The 13,128-nt window shown below is 42.3% G+C and overlaps 1 protein-coding gene across 1 annotated transcript; it reads right to left on the reverse strand.

Annotated features, from left to right (window-relative positions):
• Positions 1–1,335: 1,335 nt before the first annotated feature.
• LOC148348962 (UDP-glucuronosyltransferase 1-2-like) lies at positions 1,336–12,692 on the reverse strand. The gene is made up of 4 exons (XM_088321163.1): positions 12,497–12,692; positions 8,995–9,278; positions 5,269–5,964; positions 1,336–3,273 (listed from the first exon to the last, which is right to left on the reverse strand). The coding sequence occupies exons 1-4, from the start codon at positions 12,498–12,500 to the stop codon at positions 2,692–2,694; spliced, it is 1,566 nt and encodes a 521-aa protein (XP_088177289.1). The 5' UTR covers positions 12,501–12,692; the 3' UTR covers positions 1,336–2,691.
• Between the last annotated feature and the right edge of the window lie 436 nt (positions 12,693–13,128).

Raw genomic sequence — 13,128 nt, forward strand, 5'->3', positions numbered from 1 at the left:
CTGTTCTACAGTGAACGTCCAAGCGACTTCATTTTTAAACTTTTTTTATAATAAACCTCATTCATGATCTCACAACAAAATATTAATGAACAATATATATGATATAAGGAAACACATGTACAATATAACATATTAAACTGCATCAATAAACACGTTTGAAAAAAAAATAGGGTGTAAGATTATTTTTTTATTTTGTAAGGGAAAATACGACAGTATTGGAGCGCGACAGGTTTCCATTACTTGATTCCAGTACTCAGTACTCAGTACTGCACTTGTTATGCAGTACTTGAACTATTGTTTTGGCTTCTGAATGAATTTTATTTGAATCATTAGTTTCCAATGAAGTTTTTGTGTTGTTTTCCCATGTTTTCCATTCTGTTTATTGGCATACAATGCAACGCCACAAGTTTCTTGTGGAGTTCTAGAAAAAGGGTGTGGTCTAGTTCCCAAAATCTTCTAAGAAAAACATGTGCGACTTGGATGCAAATGACTCCATTTTGTTTGATTGTGAGCAGGGATGTGTTTTGGAGACGTCAACAAAATGTCTGTTCGCCACTCTCGGCCAGACCGACGTCCTTATCGGACCACTGCAAGCTTTTGCAAGATTGATATTCCAGTGCACAGGAAGATGAAGAAGAAATCCTGGAAGTTGTCTTTGATGCCAACGAGAAATAATCTAAATCCTCTTTTCAATTAAAAAAAAATAGAATGAGGATTTGATGAAAATCGTCACGGTTATTAAGAGTAAAAGCCTGACTCTACCTTCGAAGCCTATCTTCAGCCTAAATACTTAATCTCCGCTTTCAACATTCCATAATCCCTGTTTGAAATGTACATTTTTATAAAAGTTTAAGAATGGTCGGAAACCCGAAAGCAAAACCTAGATACAGACTGGAAACCCTGAAACTCCTATGCAAAACCCTAGACCGGGTTTAAAATTGTAACGCTAAATCTTCATATTCAAACTTCGAAACCAGATGCAAATGTAATTTATATGAATCCTAATTTTTTTTTTTTGAATGAATGAATGTTATGTTCTGCACGGTTGTCATGGCGCCCAGTTGACCACGCCCCCTTGACACCGGCTGAGACACATTGGACTGATTGCTTGTGGAGTACTTAAACGCTCCTTTTGGGACTGCCCGTTGCCAGACCATTGCTTTACGATGTTGAAGACCTGTTCATGCCTGTTTGATCCGTGTAAATGCCTAGTTTGTAATTTTGATTACCTTTGAACCTGTTTTGTTTTGTCTTTGGTCCGTTTGTGTGTTGGACAACTTTTATTTCTCAATTAAAGTGAAAGATCAGCTACACAAATGAGTTCCGACTTCCTGCTTCCGGGTTCGTTTCCTGACAATGAAAACTTTATTCGAACATTGAAACAAAAACAATAACTCAACAACAAAATAATGTTATATGATATGTTGCCTATTAAACACACCAATTATACACCAACAATTATAATAATATTAATAATAACAGTAATGATATAACAATAGGAACAATAACACAAAGTTAACCATAGTTCTAGACGCACTATTCCCAAACTATTCTTCATCTCTGTATTCCGCCAGGAACGTTTTTTTGTTATTTAAATTTGAACAAGTTGGACATTCTTTGATCTCGTCTTGTAAATTGTTCCAAAGTTTGACTCCGCACACAAACACACAGACATACTTTTCCTGGTGGTTCTCACCTTTGGGATTTTGAATTTACGACAGCCCCTTAAGTTCTAATTTCCCTCTTTCCGAATGAATAATTGACGGATGTTTTCCGGCACTATGTTTTTGTTGACCTTTAATAGCAGTTGTGCAGTGAAAAATTTGACTAAATCATCAAATTTTAATCATTTGGACTGCAGGAATAAAATATGAGTATGAGATTTTGATTAAAATTGTCATGGATATTAAGAGTAAAAGCCTGACTGTACCTTCGAAGCCTGCATAACGGGGGCAGCAGTAGCTTAGGAGGTAGAGCGCTCGTCTTGGGATCAAGGGAATCCCATTTCGAATCCCGGATCCTCCGTGTTACACGTCGAAGTGTCCTTGGGTAAGACACTGAACCCCTAATACCCCCAATAAGCAGGTTAGCGCCTTACATGACCGCAAGGCTGCTATTGGGGAAATGTGGAGCACGTTGTAAAGCGCTTTGGGAAGTCATTGACTTGAAAAGTGCTATAGAAATGCAGATTTTTCCTTTTTTTTTTAATGATCTCGATATCCTACCCTGTGTATGGTTCTAATTGCACTTTTTTGGAGCATAAAAATATCATGTCTGGCGCGGTTGCCGCGGCGCCCAGTTGGCCCCGCCCATGGACACCGGCTGAGACGCATTTGACTGATTGCTGCTGGGAGTACTTAAACGCGCTCCTTTGAACTGTGCTTTGCTGGAGCGTTTGTTAAACTTTGTTAAACTTTGGGTCAACCTTCTGTGAGATTCCTGCAAGTTCTGTTTAACACTGAGAAATGCCTAGTTTTTAATTTTGCCTGCGTTTGATCCTGCTTTGTTTTCGGTCCGGTCCGTTTGTTTTCGGACAACTTTGCTTTCCCCAATAAATTGTGTGAGCACGTCTACGCGAATGGGCCCTTATTTCCTGGGGACTGTCGTGAACTTTTGTAATTGTTGCCCCAGACTTCTGCACAATATGTTAAGTATGGCGGAACGAATTGAATATGAATGCTTACGACATCCCTAGTTTTGTTTTGCTTTGTCTTTTCTCGCCTTTCTACAGCAAAAGAGCCAGATGAGAAGCACGGGAAACAAGACTAATGCAGACCCAGCAGCCACGAGTAGCAGAACCACGTCGATGCTATGATAAGCATACCAGGGCATCTCGTTGGCCCAGGTGCGCAGGTGCGGCGCACCCTTGTGGCGAATAACATACTCCACCCAGAAGACAGCCCGATCCATGGGCGCTATAGGCTGATCTCGGTGCAGTTCCGACAGCTCGCGCATATTGCGCCGGTAGCTGTCCTGGCCCAGGACCTCTTTGAGGCTGGACTCGAAACCTTGGCTGAGGTCCACCAGCTCCAAGATTTTGGCGGCTCCTCTCTGCTCCAAGCGTACCAGGTTGTCGAACTGGTCGAAGAAGAGCGGGATGCCCAGAACGGGGACACCGTAGAAGATGGCCTCCTGGAGTCCGTTTGTGCCCCCGTGGGCTACAAAGACTTTGGTCTGCGGGTGGCCTAGAAGATCCTTTTGGGGCATCCAGTCCACTATCAGAGTATTGTTGCCCAGCGTGGACGGCCGAGGACCTTTGTGACGCCAGATCACCTAAAACGTCGGGGACAAATCATTCACAGTCTGTCAAATAGTTGAAAACTAGAGGTCGATTGATATCAGACAATTCCGATTATAAGTTTTAAGGGGAGACCAAAAACCTGTATTTGAAGGTACCTGAAAACTAGCTCTCTGAAACTTTTTACGGTAAATAAATGAGAATTTCAACACAACTAACATAACTAATCTTTCACTTCAACCCAAAACTAACAGTGGAACAGTACAATTGGGCACATGAGAATTAGCTCTCTGATTATTTATTTTTTTACACTAAATCAAAATGTCAGTACAACCGATTCGACTTGAATTAAATTAAAACAAAAAGTGCATCGAAATTTCAACGGAGCTCGCAAATTGAAAAGTGTAGGCTCTCCTGTGTGTTTTTTATGTTCTCTCTCAATCACAAACACACACACTTGATTGAAAAACCGATGTTATGATAAGTGCTAATCTATCAGTCTCCCCCTGAATACGCTTCTCCAAAACTTTTTACCCTCCTCATCACAAACACGCTTTTCTACGAACGGGGTAGCGAGAGAGGGAGGGAGAGGCTCGGCTGCATCTGAGCCTAAATAGCCCAGTTTTACATATATTTAATCGGCCTGTCAAATAAATAAAAACGCTGATAGCGATATCCGTAAAATTCGTGAATATAGGTGCCGATAATTGGCCCTCCTGTTAATCGGTTGACTTTTATTGATAACAATGGTCATTTATGTTTTCAGCGATAATAAAGAGAACTCGAATTCAAAATAGAGCTGTTTCCCAAACAAGAACATTTTGAGAAACAAACTCATGTGTAAGTTTGTTAGTTTAGAAAACAAGACATTTAAGACAGGGGTGACCATCTCATTTTAGGTGGGGGCCACATGCTAGAGAAAAAAACCTCACTGGGGGTGGGGGGACAACTAGGTTCAAGAAAAAGAGAGAAGAAAAAAAATGGGGGGAGAGGGAGAAAGAAGGAAAGAGAGAGAGAGAGAAAGATGAAACGAAAAATAAAACAAGGGAGACACATTTAGAGAGGAGAGAGGTAAGAAAGACAAGAAAAGGGAGAAGGATTGAGAGAAATATGTAGAGCACAGAGAGAGAAAGAGAGGGAGAAAAAAGGAGATAGAGAAAGAAAGAATGAACGAGAGAGGAGAGAAAGACAAAAATAAAAAGAAAAAAAAGAGCAAGCAGGAGAAAGAGTAAGAGAGAGAGAAAGGGAGAGAGGGAAGGAGGAAGGGAGACAAAGGAACAAAAGAGCGAAAGAGAGAAAGAATGAGAAAAAGGGAGCGAGAGAAATACTATGTTTTGAGCCCAATCAAGCAAAAATATGCACGAAAATGACTGTTTTGAGCTTAATCGAGCAAAAATATTCACAAAAATGAGTGTTTTGCGCTTTCTCGAGCAAAAATATTCACAAAAATTAGTGTTTTGCGCTAACTCGAGCAAAAATATACTCAAAAATGACTGTTATAAGCCCAATCGGGCAAAAATCTACACAAAAATGACTTTTGCGCTTAATCGAGCAAAAATATACACAAAAATGACTGTTTTGAGTCCAAACAAGCAACTATATACACAAAAATTACTGTTTTGAGCCCAATCGAGCAAAAATATACATACAAATGACTGTTTAGAGCCCAATTGAGCCAAAAATATGCACGAAAATGACTGTTTCTAGCTTAATCGAGAAAAAAATATGCATGAAAATAACTGTTTTGAGCTTAATTGAGCAAAAATATATACAAAAATTACTGTTTTGAGCCCAATCGAGCAAAAATATACACAAAAATTAGTGTTTTGAGCTCAATTGAGCAAAAATACACACAAAAAGGACTGTAGTGAGCAAAGATATACATCAAAATGACTGCAAGCGGTGCCCAGCTTGGGTTATATCAAGTGAACAAATGTAAAAACCGCAGATCAGATTTTTCTCCTGCCCCCGATCCTGCCCGCGGTGCCCTGTTTGATACCTGCGTACGGGACAGAAGAAGAAGGCTTCACCTTTTGGGGCAACTTGGCGAAGACGGCGGCAATTTCCTCCGCGTCGGCAAGAGGCAGGGCACTGACGAAAGTACCCAGACTCATCAGGACCAGGCCGTGCGGACCCGCGCTCCGGACGAAGTCCTCCAGGTGGGCGGGCAGCGGGCCGGCCGGCCCGCACTGGAACCCCCCCACGTAGACCACGTTGGGCACGGTGGGCCGCGGAAAGTCAAAGACGAAATCGGTCCGGAAGAGCCAAATGTCGGCCTCCTGGAGGAGACGGTTGAGGTCGCAGCCGCCTCGGACGTGCTTTCGGCAGAGGGCTTGGTAGATGGGCTGGATCAGGATTTTCTGCTTGAGGGCCACCAGCACGAAGAAAAGGACGTTCTTGGCCCTCTGCAGGAAGTCCATCTTGTCCGTCAGACCCGATCCCGGCACCGGGACGTAGGAAAGGGGCGACGGGGCCACGGCGAAGTGGCCCTCGCCTCCTTGGATCCAGCGTACATTCAGCACCACCGGAAGCTCCAAGTACTTGGCGAGTATCACGCCGGTTGCCATGGCGGGGTCGGTCAGGACCAGGTCGAACCGGGAGTCTTTTAAATGCCGGACCCGGTCCTCTTCCTCCAGGAACTCGGACAGGGCGTTTGCCCACGACGAGTGGGCCTGGTACATCATGTTGGTGAACTCCATGGGCATGCTGCGTCCTTTTCTGAGGTTCTGGTCAAAAAAGTCAACCGGGGCAAATATTAAACGTGGCTAGCTAAACAATGAAATGAAATAATCTGCATTTCTATAGCGCTTTTCAAGTCAAGACCTCCCAAAGCGCTTTACAGTGTGCTTCACATTTCCCAATAGCGGCCGTGCAGCCATGTAAGGCGCTAACCTGCATATTGGGGATATTAGGGGTTCAGTGTCTTACCCAAGGACACTTCGACATGTAACACGGAGGAGCCGGGATTCGAACTGCGATCTCTTGATCCCAAGACGAGCGCTCTACCTGCTGCGCCACTACGAAGCCTATTGTGATTTACGTACTATTTTTACGCGCAAGTGTACATAACCATGGATTGACTTCAGGAAAGACAGGTCAAACATTTATTACTCTTTCACGATGTCTAATTGGCCAAAGTAAAATACATGGTTGCAAGGTTTTTCGGAAGGTAACGCGGAGGAGCCGGGATTCGAACTGCGATATCTTGATCCCAAAACGAGCGCTCTACCTCCTGAGCCACTGCCAATGATGCCGTTTACTCAGCTTTCGAAAAAGTTAGCATTGTACAACAAACTGTTTCATTTGCATTTGAAAATGCTAACGTTGCTAGGTAGCACTCACTTCATCGCGATCCAGTTTGACAATTCCAGAAACTTCATTTCTCAGCCTGTAGAACAGACTTTTGATTGCTTTTGTATCGACCAAAACAGTCTGCAATCTAATATACGGGCAAAATTAGGTGACGTAGACATAGCTGATTTTTAAAACGACGTGTTTCATTTTCCACCTTTTTTTGTAAACAATTATGCGGAAATGGAATAATAGACCAAAAAAATGGAGATAAATCTTTATAGGAAAGTAGTGATAAATAAAAGTGCAGACGTCTACATGTAAACCCCTTAACCAAACTGGGTTTGAAAGACTTTTGATATACACTGACTATCAGGGTTGGGTAGGGTTACTTTAACTGGGTTACTTTCAATGACTTTTGGATTACTCCGATACCAAATATGCTCATAAAAGACAAAAGACAAAATAAATTTGAATAAAATGACTCCATTTTGTGCAGGCTTGGGGAGTAACGGAATACACGGAACGGCAAAAATGATGTTGGCAAGCTGTTTGGATTGATTTTCATTTTGTTTCTGTCACATTTGATGTTCGTTTTGCCGGAGATCAAAGAGATCAAAGCCAGGAGAGAAAGCTTACCACGTGTTGTGAGTCATCATTTTATTCCTATTTAGTTTCTTTTGTCTTCTATTAGCATATTTGGTATTGAAGTAATCCAAAAGTCATTGAAAGTAACCCAGTTAAAGTAACCCTACCCAACCCTGCGAGTCTTTCCTCCCTCCCTCTTACTATTTCTCTTTTTATATCTTGTTTCTCACGTTCTCTCCCTCTTTTTTCTCTCTCTCCCTCCATTTTCGTCTCACTCTCTATCGCTTTCTCTTTCACTCTCTCTATCTCTTCTTTTTCTCTTTGTTCCTCTTTGTCTCTTTCTCTTTTTGTCTTTTACCTTCTTTTGCTCTCTCTTCCTATTTTCCTTTTCTCTCTCTTTTCTCTCTCTCTCTCCCTCTCTCTCTCTCTCTCTCCCTCTCTCACTCTATTTTTCATTCTTGCTTTCCCCTTCTCTCTTTCCCCCTTTTCTTTTCTCTCCTTCTCTATTCTATTTCTCTTTCGATGTCATTCTTTCTAGTTCTTTCTCAGGGTTGGGTAGGGTTACTTTAACTGGATTACTTTCAATGACTTTTGGATGACTCCAATACCAAATATGCTCATAAAAGACAAAATTTAGTGCAGGCTTGGGGAGTAACGGAGTACATGGAACGGCAAAAATAATGTTGGCAGGCTGTTTGGATTTCTTTTCATTTTGTTTCTGTTGCATTTGATGTTCGTTTTGACGGAAATTAAAGAGATCAAAGCCAGGAGAGAAAGCTTACCACATGTTGTGAGTCATCATTTTATTCCTATTTAGGTTCTTTTGTCTTTTATGAGCATTTTTGGTATTGGAGTAATCCAAAAGTAATTGAAAGTAATCAAGTTAAAGTAACCCTACCCAACACGGCTGACTACGAGGTGCACCTAAAAACCCCAAACTGGCCAGAAATGTCAGTGCATCTTAGCAATAATCCTTCTATACTGGCTAAAATTGGAAATGCATAATAGTTAGAATTAAATACATACAGTTACCGTTCTGCCTTTGAGAAACATATGGCATGGTCTTCAAGTGCCGACCAGTGGTTAACATGTTATTGTCGTGATTGCTGATTCGGGGCCCCTGCGAATGCCCCGTTGGCGCCAACAGCCCTGGTCGCTGATTGGTTCCCTGACTCTTTTTAAACCCCCCAGCTACCTATTACCAGTGTCAGACCGTTTGCGAACCTATGTTCCCAGCTAGACAAGCTCATACCTTCCGACATTTTCCTGCTTTGTTTTCTCCTGCCTGATTACCTGTTGCCGACCTGTTTCTGGACCTGTTTCTTCCCTGCTCTTCTGTCCTGGACATTGACCTGTTTTGCCCTGTTTCCTGCCTGATAACTGTTGCCAACCACGACCTGTTTTGCCTTGTTTCCTGCCTGATGCTTGTTGCCGACCTTTTTTCTGGACTCGATTACCGCCCTTGCTCCCCTGTCTCGGCTACCGACCAGCTTTCCTGCCACCCACAACTATCCTCGCTCGACGCGGAAGTGCCACTTCTCCTCCCGTCAGCCACCCGTGTCCGATGATTATCGGACCGAATAAAATGACAAAATTTTGTGCAGGCTTGGGGAGTAACGGAATACACGGAACGGCAAAAATGATTTTGCAAGCTGTTTGGGTTTATTTTCATTTTGTTTCTGTCGCATTTGATGTTCGTTTTGCCGGAGATCAAAGAGATCAAAGCCAGGAGAGAAAGCTTACCACGTGTTGTGAGTCATCATTTGATTCCTATTTAGTTTCTTTTGTCTTTTATTAGCATATTTGGTATTGGAGTCATCCAAAAGGCATTGAAAGTAATCCAGTTCAAGTAACCCTAACCAACCCTGTCACGTTACCTTTATGAGCTCCTGTAGAAATTGAAGAAAGTCTTCCCATTTCCCGGCCATCTTGAGAGTGACGGTGGAGTAGAGCGGTGATATTTCCGGCACGTACATGCTGTTGGAGGCTCTGATGACGGTGAATCGGTGTCCTCGCAGGTGGAGCGCCTCCATGAGAACCTTCATGTTGATCCAATGGCTGCCGTCCACCGGTAACACCAAAATGTTGCCCCCCTGGCACCCGGGGGGAACCCCTGACAGCGCCCACAAGACCAGCAGCGAAAAGGCAAACTGCGATAAGCCTAAAACATATTAAATCCAGTTTTTAAGCAGTACCTTGACACTCAAAGTGCTGTATTCAATCAGTTTCAGTGTACAATGCAGAAATAAAAACCAATGTTCCCTGTAATTTTCCTTAGGGGTCCGAGCGTTCACACAAAGTCGGTGAGCAACGCTTGAAACAACAGTGAGCAACCGTAATCCCAAGTGTGGCAACTAAATCATTGTCAAACATGTCCAAAACTTGACATCAAGTTATATTTTGCTGAGTTTCCGGCAATGCACATTTTTTTTTCACTTTTGAATGAATTGACTCATCTATTCTTGCAAAGGTTTTACGGCCTACAAACGTCGTTTGTTTTTACAACAATTCTTTCACAAGATTTTCTTTTTTTTTTTCCTGGTATCTTTTGTCGCATAATGCTAACATTTTTGGGGGCTGTTTTAGTCGGTAGGGCAGCACGGGGGCGCAGTGGTTAGCGCGTGTGCAGCACAGTTCATGTCTTGGGAACCTCCTGCGTGGGTTCAAATCCAGCTCCAGACGTCCTGTGCGGAGTTTGTATGTTCTCCCCGTGCTTGTGTGGGTTTCCTCCGGGCACTCCGGTTTCCTCCCACGTTCCAAAAACATGCATTTCAGGTGAATTGGCCGGTCCAAATTGTCCCTAGGTGTGAATGAGCAAATGAGTTGTCTGTCCCCGTGTGCCCTGCGATTGGCTGGCAACCAGTTCAGGGTGTCCCCGGCCCACTTCCCGATGATTGCTGGGATGGGCTCCAGCACCCCTGCGACCCTAATGAGGATAAGCTGTGCGGCTGATGAGATGAGATTTTAGTTGGTCGCAAGATACAGAACTGTATTTCATCACATTTTTTGAGTGGAAGTACAATGTTGGCAACAAGATTGACTTGGTATCATTGGAAATTGTTTGAATGCAACACAAACTTTTTCTTCTTTTTCCCAGTTTTTTTTCTATTTTTTTTTAATTCCTTTTAAAAAAAAAATCTCATTGTGTTTATTTTTTCCTAGCTGTTACTTTTTTCTTTTTGTTCTCTATTTACTTTTTTTCCTTTGTTTCTTTCTTTTTTTTTCTGGCTTTTTTTCTGAATTTTTCCTTCTTTTTCCTCATTTTCCTCATGTTGAGGTTTTTGGAGTTTTTCCTTGCCCTCATGTTGGTTCCAGATCAGGGGATGGTGTAATAATTGTCTGAAAAAATAGTCTGCCTAATCCTGTGAAGCCCTTTGAGACTCTTTGTGATTAAGGGCTATACAAATAAAAATGACTTGACTTGACTTGACTTTTTCTTTCTTTTGTTTCTTTTTTCCCTCACCTTTTCACTACTTTTTCGTTTTTTTTCTTTTTTGTTCTATTCCTCCTTCCTTTAAGTCAGTTTGACATAATATTTGGTGGTGTAGGGATGAAAGAAGCTAAAACAACCTGAAGAGCCATTTAGGACCCGAAAGAGCCGGTTCTCTTTAGTGAGCCGAGCCAAAGAAGCCGGTTCCCGAAAAATTCTACTGACTTTACTCAACTTGGTTTTATTTCGACATTGACTTCAAAATACCGCATTTAGAACACATCGTCGGGGGAACCCGTGTATTTTGACCTTCATGCACTGTAACTTTGACTTGATTCGCTTCTTAATTATCAATTTGGAGCCCTGATTTTTGTGAGCTGGCTAGATTTTCTTGTGCGCGGAAAAGCTCTGGGTAATGCCCAACTGCGCACCCACGCAGCTTAGAGGGAACATTGCCGATGACCCGAAATGCCAAATACACAGACACACACGACGGTTAGAATTAAAAAGATAAATGATAAATAATGCTAAGAAATCAGGAATTATTTTTATATCATTTCAGAAATGAAAAACGGTTTGTCCCTGCACCAAAACAGTTCGTTGTGAAATATTTTCTTGGTTTGCCTCTCAGTGACCCGAAGGTATCGTATTGGAAGAGTTTCAGGTCTGGGCCTTCTGAAGAAACAAAGGCCAGACAGTGTTTTTGCCCCCATGTGGGTTTTAGATCAGGGGATGGTGTCAAAATAAGCAGTGGTCTGTGCAGCCCTTTGAGACTCTTTGTGATTAAGGGCGTCACAAACAAACATGACTTGAGACTTCAGTTTTTCCTTGCTCTCATGTCGGTTTTAGATCAGGGTATAGTGTCATAATAGTCTGTAGTTTGCAATAATCTGTGGTCTGTGCAGCCATTTGAGACTGTCCCTTCTCAAGGTTTCCTTATTTTCCTCATGCTGAGGTTTTTGGGGTTTTTCCTTGCCCTGATGTTGGTTTTAGATCAGGGGATGCTGTCATAATAGTCTGTAGTTTGCACTAATCTGTGGTCTGTGCAGCCCTTTGAGATTGTCCCTTCTCAAGGTTTCCTTATTTTCCTCATGCTGAGGTTTTTGGGGTTTTTCCTTGCCCTGATGTTCGTTTTAGATCAGGGTATAGTGTCATAATAGTCTGTAGTCTGCACTAATCTGTGGTCTGTGCAGCCATTTGAGACTGTCCCTTCTCAAGGTTTCCTTATTTTCCTCATGCTGAGGTTTTTTGGGGTTTTTCCTTGCCCTGATGTTGGTTTTAGATCAGGGGATGGTTTCACAATAGTCTGTAGTCTGCGGTCTGTGCAGCCCTTTGAGACTCTTTGTGATTAAGGGTGTCACAAACAAACATGACTTGATTTGACAGAGGTTTTGAGTTTTCCCTTGCTCTCATGTCGGTTTTAGATCAGGGGATGGTGTCATAATAGTCGGTCGTTTGCAATAATCCGAGGTCTGTGCAGCCCTTTGAGACTCTTTATGATTAAGGGTGTCACAGATAAACATGACTTGAGGTTTTTGAGTTTTTCCTTGCCCTCATGTCGATTTTAGATCACGGGGTGGTGTCATAATAGTCTGTAGTTTGCAATAATCCGAGGTCTGTGCAGCCCTTTGAGACTCTTTATGATTAAGGGCTATACAAATACACATGACTTGACGTGTAGACTGAAACAATAAAGACTATTCTAATATAATAGCGCAATACATTTTTTACATTAACCTTTGATTCATTTAGAGAGCCGTAAGGTAGCAGAAAGAGTCGGAATTCCCATCACGACTCCTTATAGGATTTTCAATTTTTCTCATGGTCCTTCCTGGGTTAGGGTTAGAAACGCTTAAAAGAAGTCTTGGTTGTCATCAAAAACTTGCAAAAATATCAAGTTACAGCAGTCAAGTGCATCCAATGACCAAAAGGTAAAAAAATGAACGTACCCATAGTTGAAGATCTGCAGCGGCGGCGTCTTCTAATCCGGTTTTTGGACTTTGAATCCGAGTCGCAGGTGAAGGTCTGCCAGATAACAGCGGAAAGCTAAAGCTAACAAACACGTGTGCCGTCGATTTTGTGGCCTTCTGATGTCGCCGCGGTCAAAGCTCCAGAACTGTAGGAACAATAGCGTGCCATCGACAGGTTGACAATGGATGAGCTTTCGAATCCTGGGTGACGTCACCGGAGCAAAGGTTCCTGAGCAATGTTCCCTCTCATTTTCCAGGAATCTGAGCGTTTACACAAAGTCTGTGAGCAACGCTTGAAACAACAGTGAGCAACTATAATCCCAAGTGTGGCAACTAAGTCATTATCAAACAAGTCCAAAACTTGACATCTGAGTTTCCGGCAATGCAAAAAAAATTTTCACTTTTGAATGAATTGACTAATGTATTATTGCAAAGGTTGTCCGGCCTACAAACGTCATTTGTTTTTACAACAATTCTTTCACAAGATTCTTTTTTTTTCTGGTATCTTTTGTCGCATAATAATAACGTTTTTGGGGGCTTATTGAGTCGGTTGCACGATACACAACTGTATTTAATCACATTTTTTAGTGGAAGTACAATGTTGCTTCCTT

This window comes from Urocampus carinirostris, chromosome 17, assembly GCF_059441175.1.
Source record: "Urocampus carinirostris isolate Australia breed hairy pipefish chromosome 17, RoL_Ucar_1.0, whole genome shotgun sequence".
Classification (NCBI taxonomy): domain Eukaryota; kingdom Metazoa; phylum Chordata; class Actinopteri; order Syngnathiformes; family Syngnathidae; genus Urocampus; species Urocampus carinirostris.

What these genes read in the sequence shown, in the direction of transcription:
- LOC148348962 (XM_088321163.1), bottom strand. An exon ending in TTCTACAGGAGCTCATAAAG is followed by an intron (nt 5,965 to 8,994) that starts GTAACGTGACAG and finishes TTTTTTGACCAG; the next exon opens with AACCTCAGAAAAGGACGCAG. An exon ending in TCGCCAAGTTGCCCCAAAAG is followed by an intron (nt 3,274 to 5,268) that starts GTGAAGCCTTCT and finishes CCGACGTTTTAG; the next exon opens with GTGATCTGGCGTCACAAAGG.